At 45.8% G+C, this 9,684-nt stretch overlaps 1 protein-coding gene and 1 pseudogene across 1 annotated transcript; both read left to right on the top strand.

Annotated features, from left to right (window-relative positions):
- Nucleotides 1-3,555: 3,555 nt before the first annotated feature.
- LOC117984061 (uncharacterized) lies at nt 3,556-6,044 on the top strand (annotated as a pseudogene).
- Nucleotides 6,045-6,090: 46 nt separating this feature from the next.
- On the top strand, nt 6,091-9,441 carry LOC138402581 (uncharacterized). Its single transcript, XM_069499715.1, has 3 exons — nt 6,091-7,485; nt 7,574-9,214; nt 9,343-9,441. The coding sequence occupies exons 1-3, from the start codon at nt 6,091-6,093 to the stop codon at nt 9,367-9,369; spliced, it is 3,063 nt and encodes a 1,020-aa protein (XP_069355816.1). The 3' UTR covers nt 9,370-9,441.
- The last annotated feature ends 243 nt before the right edge of the window (nt 9,442-9,684 follow it).

Raw genomic sequence — 9,684 nt, 5'->3', positions numbered from 1 at the left:
CACGTCACTAAAATCAGAACGTGTAAACGGTGCACGTTTACCCGAACGCAATGTTTTTGTTCGGCCAGGCTCGATGGGCGATGACGTTGCGCGCCAGGCCATCGAACAATTTAAAAAGTATAAAACTTTTGATGGCGTCGTTTCCGCCGACCGCGTTCCTTTTTCAAAAGTTTGACGTCTTTGAAATTTACTAACCTCTATATTTAAAATTTTATAATAGGTATAAAATTTGAATCACAGGTGTTTGTAAAAGTAGCCACTTGCATTTTGTTCTTCGAAACATAATCTAAGAATAATTCTAGGTAAAACTTAATCTTGCGTAACTGATCACAATAGACATAAGTCATCCGTCCTTGAAAAATTTTTTTTCCCTCCTTCTGCCTCAATCACGACCTGCGTTCGACATCAATTTACCAAAAACGATGACACGAAACGATGCCGATAAAAGCTTACAAAAAATTACTTTTAACGTAAGAGTTCAAGAAGAGAGACTTTTACGGAAAAACATAGATTTTTATATTATAGGTACCTACTTAGGTAGGTACTACCTATTAAGAAAAAAAATTGGGTTGAAATATCGACAAATAAAAACAAAAATTAATCGTAGTATGTACCGTTATATACCTAAGTACATTAAAATATGTCGTTAAACCACGAAATATGCTTAAAATCATAAGAAAAAAAAAATGTTAATATTCCGATTACCTACTAGATTAAAATGAAAAGATCAAAATTTACGGCATCACCAATGGGTATTACAGTATATTTCATCTTTCATCATGTTAACGTCCAAGACGTTATGTACGAGCAACAATACAACAATAAATTCCGTATGAGCTAATTTATGTTCATGTAATGGGCTGATATTGCCCGCGAAAGTAATTCCCATACAAAATATTGTATCGATATTTATTGCGCACGTTTTAGTTGTTTATTGTACTATTGTTATTGTTTAATGCATAAGACTTGCATAAGAAATAATTAAAATCAATAATAATATAATAAAACTAGATGATGCCTTAATTTCCGAGATCTTTAATTTTCCGGGATAAAAAGTAGCCTATGTCCTTCCCCGGGATATAAGCTAACTCTGAACCAAATTTCATCAAAATCGGTTGAACGGTTGGGCCGTGAAAAGCTAGCAGACAGACAGATTTAGAATATTAGTATGGATATGGATGGATAATATAATGTTATTAAATTACAGACCTAGGTAAGTATAATACTTTGCATGATTCTGAAAGATCACCATCATTATGATAACTCATCACCGGGTTTCCTCTTAATATGGAAAGGGTTAGGGGTCTGAACCTAGTCCACTGGCCAAGTGTGAATTGGCACAGACTTTACTCTCACACACCTTTGAGAACATTATGTTCTACCTGTATGTTTCCTTCAGCGTCAAAGCAAGTGATATTTAATTGCTTAAAACACACATAGCTCCGAGAAGTTAGAGGCATCGATGTATAGTAGCGGTGCGTGCCCGGGATCGAATCCCCGACCTCCCGAACATGAGGTGGATGTCTTAAGCACTAGGCTGGTTCTGAAAGATACTTAAATTTATTTTCATCGGTGAAACACCTGAATTTTCTTAACATCGACGGACTTGTAGAAATCCAGTAAAATAAGAAACCTAGTCGTAACTCGTATGACGTATACTTGTATCGCTTTACCTACCACATTTGGACTAAAATAAATGTCAATAAATATTAATAAGCACTGTTAAATCCGTTTATGCTGTTTATATCGATTTTGCACAGCCTTAACCTTATAGTGTTCCTTAGTAGCCATTCAACCTACATTGTTATCGAGTGTGAAAAAATATAATAGTAATATAAATGGTTCCGTACGTGGAAGTTGATACAAATGGCATAGGATAAAAAAAACCGGCCAAGTGTGAGTCAGAATTGCGCACCGAGGGTTCTACAGTACACTTTGTACGATAAATCAAAAACTGTTATGCATAAAAATAAATAAAAATCTGTTTTAGAATATACAGGTAAAGCCCTTTCATAGTTTGATACCCCACTTTGTATAGTTATCTTACTTTGAAAATTGAAAATACAAATTAATTGATGACGCTATTTTCAGCTGATGTAAAAAATATAAAATCTCTATTGGCAGGTCTACGATAATTAGTAATGCTATGTTTTTTCGCTCAGAACATTTTGAAAAGTATACCACTATTTTTAGACCTTGAACATGACTAACATACATGTACAGGTTTTTACATACTACCTACAGAATTCTAAAAGGTTCAATCTAGAGGCGACCTCTCGCCAGTGTTCCCAGTAAACAAAAGAATAAAGATGGCTATGAATAAAATAAAAATAGCATGAGATGATATCGACGGAATGAGCTGAGTATGGAATATGCCGACTTATTATACCTACTCTAATAACATGACCGTATTAGCTCCTGACACAGAGTTAACAATGGATAGACATGGCTCAATATTTATATTGTTATGATATAGGTAGGTACGTGTATTGAAATTTGAAACAGAAAGATTTATATTGAATCATCAAAATAATCTAAGTACCACGGCAGGTTCGGAGTGCCAATTATACCTACCGAGAAGTACCAGTAATAAACTCGGCGGTTGCACTTTTCAAATATTAAATAATATGTAATAGATATTATTTTTTATTAATCTAAATAATTATACTTATAAAAGGAAAAGTAACTAACTCACCAACGCCCAGTCCAAATTGTTGGACGTAGAAATTGGTTCCTTTTATAATGTAGTGTGCGGGACGATATAGTGCCTAGTGTGTGTATTGATTGACAATTAATAGTTTAACAGTTATTATAGGATTTTATATTGTGCGGGACGATATAGTGTATAGTGTTTGTTTGTGAAAATAATTAATAGTTTAATAGTTATCATAGGATTTTTATAGTATAGATAAGCAATGTTTAGCCTGTAATTTAATAAAGATAGTTAATAGGTATTAGGGTGTAGGTTATAGACTTATGTTTAGCAAGGTCTTATGTATAGTACATACTTGAATATAAACAGTAGCGTAGTATGTTAGGATTTGTTAAGATTTTACTATGTAAATTTAATAGCCTTTTACGAATAAACAGAGATAGGAAATATAAGTAGACAGAGAAAGCAATAGTTGAGAGCGAGAGAAATAGTGTAGATAGAGATAGCAACAGTTATAGAGCGAGAGGCGCGGCTCTCACTACGGTATAGCCCGGAGTCAAAAAGACCCCTCTAAGTAAGCCACACCTCTCGAATCTGCTCTCTCCTGATTGGTCAATGTAAAGATCCTCTGATTTGCCAGCCAATCAGATGGTCTACTTTTTTCATGTGATTTTCGAATAAATACCGGCCCGGTTTTGTATGCCGGTACAGTTCTCCTCCAGACCTAGCGGTAGCAGTACCTAGGAAATAAAGAAAATAGTGCTTCAACAAGTGTTTTCCTGAAGAATTCCAACCAATCCAGCATAGTGAAATGTGCAGAAGCGCACATTGAATGGTCCTTCGGTCGCCGGATACGTTGGAAAATCGAGAAAATTGAAGAAAATTCATCGAATTCGGTAAGTATGCCAGTGACACGGCAGGAGCTCAAGAACCGCAAGGCCTCAACAGAAGAAGAGTCTCCGGCCGCATCAGAGGATACTGCTACCACCACCGCAACAGAAACTACAGTGTCGGAGCGAACGGCGTCGAGGGCGGCAACAGACACTTCCGCGACATCCAGGTCGATGGCCGTGCCACCCTCCGAGACATCGACGTCCGCCGTGCCTTCCTCCGAGTCAGTCAGAGAGATGACTGCAACCGCCGCCGCCTCACAGATGTCTGCGCCCACCACCGTCGCGTTGGCACTGCCCGCCGATGCGACACAGTTGGGGCCGCCCGCTGCCGTGGAGGCCTCCGCTATAGAACAGGGGCGTAGCCAGGCTAGAGAAGCGTTGGCCATCCAGAAGAGGAGGAGGACTGTCAAGCCGCAAGAAGTACCACTCCCCCCTAGCAAGAAGGGGGAGGGGTCGACCCACAGCCGCAGCAAGGCGCATAGAATAGCGAAGGCCAAGGAAGAACTGCTACGTCTTCAGGTCGAACTAGCCGCTGCCCGCATCACCGCCATGGAAGCTGAAGAAACAGAAGATGAAATAGAAGATGATGGTGCATCCATCCACTCCGGAGCCGAGACGAGCGAACGAGTGGGCAACTGGTTGGAGTCACAGCCCCCACGCCCCGCGCTAGCGATCACCAGCGAGCCACACTACCCTATAGAACCAGTGGTCAACAGCACGGGACAACAGAAGCACCAGAATCCACTTCAGTCACCGGCGGGAGTGCAACCGGGTCTAACAGAACTCGCCGAAGCCATCACGCTCGCCGTCAAAGCAGCACGACGCCCGAAGTTTATCGAGCTACCCATCTTCGGAGGATCACACCAAGAATGGCTACCGTTCCGCGCCGCATATTACGAAACAGAAAGCATGTTCACCACAATAGAAAACACAAATCGTCTAAGAAGAAACCTAAAGGGAAGAGCAAAAGAAGCAGTTGAAGGTCTTCTCATCACCAGCGCGCACCCAACAGAAGTAATGAAGACATTGGAATCCAGATTCGGAAGACCAGAATCCATCGCTATGATGGAGATAGAAGCTCTACGTGGATTGCCGCGCCTTACCGAGTCACCGCGCGACATCTGCATCTTCTCGACGAAGGTCTCCAATGTGGTCGCGACTTTGAAGACACTCAGCTGCGTGAACTACATGTTCAACCCGGAGGTTTCGAAGACGGTCGTGGACAAGCTCACACCTACGCTGCGCTATAGATACTACGACTTCGCAGTGCTACAGCCGAAAGAAGATCCGGAACTGATGAAGATGGAGAAGTTCCTCAAGAGAGAAGCGGAGCTCTGCGGGCCGTACGCGCTTCCTGAGCAGGTGGCACCACATACATCACATGCGCCTGCCACGCAACAGAGAAGACCGCAGAAAATTCACAACGTAACAGAAAAACAGTATACACCCAAGTGCGCCATCTGTGAAGGAGAGCACGGGGCAAGCGATTGTGAACAATTCAAGAATGCGGATGCAAACGGAAGATGGGACATAGCCAAGTCCAAACGCCTGTGTTTTCGATGTCTTCGGTACAGAAACAGAACACACAACTGCCAGGTCAAGGCATGTGGCGTCAACAGCTGCAAATACTTTCACCACAAGATGCTGCACTACACCAAGGCACCGGAGAAGAAAGAAGGCGTCGAAATCACAGAAATAATCAACTCGGCGTGGACTATACAGAAGAAACAATCCTATCTGAAGATTATTCCAGTGCAAGTTGAGGGGCCCAAAGGAGCTCTCGACACATTCGCCTTGATGGACGACGGGTCAACAGTGACATTGATAGACAACAGCATAGCCGAACTCATCGGAGCAACAGGACCCATCGATCCCTTGAAGATAGAAACTATCAACGACATGAAGACATCAGAGTCAGCCTCAAGAAGAGTGAACATCAAGCTGAGAGGTCTCAACGATTATGAAGAACGTATACAAGCACGAACAGTGAAGAACCTTCAAGTGTCATCGCAACGGGTTTCAAGAGAGTTGGTGGACGGCTGCACACACCTGGCAGACATCCGCGACTACCTCGTATATGCAGACATCAAGCCTCGAGTCCTGATCGGTCAAGATAATTGGCACCTCCTGCTGACAACAGAAGTGAGACGAGGAAATAGCAATCAACCAGTAGCCTCTCTCACACCGCTGGGGTGGGTGCTACACGGCAGCCAGAGCCGCGCCGCCGGACGTAGCATCGACTTCGTATCACACGTCACAGAGGGAACAGAAGACGACCTGGACAGCCTCGTCAAACAGTATTTCGAGATGGACGGACTCTGCATACAGCCGAAGAAACCGAAGACAGATCCGGAAGAACAAGCACTTCGTATCCTGGAGAAGACCACTACCAAACAGGAAGATGGAAGATATGAAACAGGACTTCTCTGGCGCAAAGAAGATGTTACGTTCCCGGACAACTACCACAACTCACTGAAGCGACTTCACAACATAGAAAAGAAGATCGACCGAGACCCCAAGCTGAAACAGAAGTACACAGAACAGATGGAAGCTATCATCTCAAAAGGATACGCTGAACTCGCTCCGAAACAGAAGACTGCTGGCAAGACATGGTACCTGCCACATTTCGCAGTGATCAACCCGATGAAACCTGAGAAGCTCCGAGTGGTACACGACGCAGCAGCGAAGACAAAAGGAGTAGCTCTCAACGACATGCTACTCAAAGGACCTGATCTCCTGCAGTCATTGCCTGGCGTCATCATGCGATTCCGGCAACACACAGTAGCAGTCACAGCGGATATCAAGGAGATGTTCATGCAAGTCAAGCTGCGAGCTGAAGACAGGGACGCACTGCGCTATCTGTGGCGAGGAGAACGAAGAGACAGCCAACCACCTGAAGAATATAGAATGACTTCGTTGATCTTCGGTGCATCAAGTTCTCCATCTACAGCAATCTACATCAAGAACTTGAATGCTGAACAGCACAAAGAAGCTCACCCTGAAGCCGCAGCTGCCATCATACAGAAGCACTACGTGGACGACTACTTGGACAGCTTCAGAAACCTCGAAGAAGCAATACGCATCACGAAGTCAGTACGCGAAGTACACTCAAAGGCCAGCTTCGAGTTAAAACAATGGAAGTCGAACTCGCCTCAACTGTTAGAAGCACTGGGCGAAGTTGAACCAACAGAAGACATGGAACTCTACAAGCCAGAAGAGAAGACAGAAAGGGTGCTGGGTGTCATTTGGAAGCTCAACACAGACGAACTCACCTTCAACCTCAACTTGGCACGCGTCGCACCAACACTCATCAGTGGGAAGACACCGACGAAGAGAGAAGCGCTGCGAGTGGTCATGTCACTCTTCGATCCGCTCGGGCTCGCATCACCTGTCACCATAAGAGCGAAACAGCTGCTGCAAGAAGTATGGCGAAGAGGCACGTCGTGGGATGACGAAATAGATGAAGACCTGGCTGAGCAGTGGCAAGACTGGATGAATCATCTAAAGAACCTCAGCAGCGTGGCAATCCCAAGGCGGTACCTCCAGTACAACGACGCCACTTCAATCCAGCTACACGTGTTCACCGATGCAAGCGAAGCAGCCTACTCAGCAGTCGTCTTCTGGAGGATAGTGACACCGGAGGGTGAAGTCAGCCTATCGCTCATCATGGCCAAAGCGAAGGTTGCGCCGCTGAAGTTGACGTCCATCCCGAGGTTGGAGCTCCAGGCAGCAGTGATGGGTACAAGACTCGCCGAAACAGTCATAGAAGAGCACGAAAGAAAACCGGACTGCAAGGTGTTCTGGACAGACAGCAAGACCGTACTCACCTGGATCCGAACAGGAGCACGCTCATACAAGCCCTACGTAGCACATCGCCTGGCTGCAATAGAAGAGTCTTCCAAGGTCAACGAGTGGCGCTGGGTGCCAACGAAGCTGAACGTAGCAGACGACGCTACGCGAGACGTGCCAACATCATTCGACAAAAGTCACCGCTGGTACAAGGGACCCGACTTTCTCTACGAAGCAGAAGACTACAGAAAAAGAAGAACCTTCTGGCGAAGAGAGAATACACCATGTCATGGACAGAAGCAAGCCGAAACTTTCACAAGCCTTACCCGAGGTGTCCCGCTTCTCAAACTGGGACAGACTCCGGTACACCACAGCTCGAGTTCTGCAGTTCATCGAACTCTGTAGAGCCACCAAACAGAGTGTCAACTACAGGAGGACAAGAAAGAACACAGAAAAGGACCCAAACTGGAAGAAGACGAACAAGCCTGCGACGAAACAGAAACAAATAGTGAAGACAACAGCATCGTCCAGCAGGAAGTTTCTCCCAGTCACCGCAGAACATCTCCGAAGAGCCGAAGAACTCCTGATGCGCTCATCTCAAGAGGACTCCTTCGGAGAAGAAATAGAAGTCTTGAACAATAGCAAGACACTGAACAAGGAGAGCCGCCTACACCAGCTGAGCGTCGAGTACGTCAACAACACCATCAGACTGAGGAGCCGAATTCAAGCAACAGAAGGCATAACAGAATATCTGAAGAGTCCAATGGTGCTCGACGGTGACCACTCGACAATCAGACTCTGGGTGAATGCAGTGCATCAGCAGCTTCACCACGCCGGTGTCGAGACAACAGTGAACGAGTGCCGACAGCAGTACTGGGTGCTACGCCTGAGACCTGTAACAAGAATGGTCATACGACGCTGCCTTTTCTGCCGAATGAAGACTCAGAAGCCACCATACCCCAGGACTGGAGACCTGCCGGGATGCCGCCTAGCTCATCACAGACGTCCCTTCACATTCACCGGGGTAGACTACTTCGGGCCTCTCTCCGTGACCGTCGGCCGAACAAGACAGAAGAGATGGGTGGCCATCTTCACCTGCCTGACCATGAGGGCCATACACCTTGAAATCGCCGGCTCACTCAGCGCAGACTCGGCGGTGATGGCACTGAGGAGAATGATGGCGAAACGAGGGTCTCCAACTGAAGTCTGGTCGGACAACGGCAGCAACCTGAAGGCAGCAGACAAGGAGCTCCGTCAAGCACTCGACGAAGCAACAGCAGAGGAAGCAGCCAAGAAGACAATCTCCTGGCGCTACATTCCACCCGGGGCGCCGTTCATGGGCGGAGCTTGGGAGCGACTGGTGCGCTCCGTGAAGACGGCGCTGACAGCAACACTCCACGAACGCCATCCTACAGAAGAGGTCCTCTCCACCCTGCTGGCCGAAGTGGAATATACAGTCAACAGCAGACCACTGACTCACGTCTCAGTCAGTCCAGATGATCCAGAAGCGCTGACACCGAACCATTTCCTGCTGGGAGGTCCAGGACGTGTACCGCTGCCAGGTACATTCGACGAAGAGGATGCGGTCTCCAGATCTACGTGGCGAGCTTCGCAGCGATTGGCCGACATCTTCTGGACGCGCTGGGTGAAGGAGTACCTGCCGGAACTCCAAAACCGGCGGGAGCCGCATGGGCGAGGCCCAGCGATCCAGAACAATGACCTGGTGCAAGTCGTCGACGCCAACCTGCCCCGAAACGTGTGGATCCGAGGCAGAGTCATCGCAACGTATCCAGGACCAGACAACGTCGTGCGCGCAGTGGACATCCGGACCAAAGGCGGAGTGCTGAGACGGCCGGTGAGGAAGCTGGTGGTCCTGCCTGTATCGACGGACGACGCGCCCGCACCGACAGACAATGCGACATAATCGCACGGCGGGAGGATGTGCGGGACGATATAGTGCCTAGTGTGTGTATTGATTGACAATTAATAGTTTAACAGTTATTATAGGATTTTATATTGTGCGGGACGATATAGTGTATAGTGTTTGTTTGTGAAAATAATTAATAGTTTAATAGTTATCATAGGATTTTTATAGTATAGATAAGCAATGTTTAGCCTGTAATTTAATAAAGATAGTTAATAGGTATTAGGGTGTAGGTTATAGACTTATGTTTAGCAAGGTCTTATGTATAGTACATACTTGAATATAAACAGTAGCGTAGTATGTTAGGATTTGTTAAGATTTTACTATGTAAATTTAATAGCCTTTTACGAATAAACAGAGATAGGAAATATAAGTAGACAGAGAAAGCAATAGTTGAGAGCGAGAGAAATAGTGTAGATAGAGAT

The sequence above is a fragment of the Maniola hyperantus genome, chromosome 7, assembly GCF_902806685.2.
Source record: "Maniola hyperantus chromosome 7, iAphHyp1.2, whole genome shotgun sequence".
NCBI classification, from domain to species: domain Eukaryota; kingdom Metazoa; phylum Arthropoda; class Insecta; order Lepidoptera; family Nymphalidae; genus Maniola; species Maniola hyperantus.
Note: the sequence above shows the minus strand (reverse complement) of the source record. Positions and strands in the feature narration are given on the sequence as shown.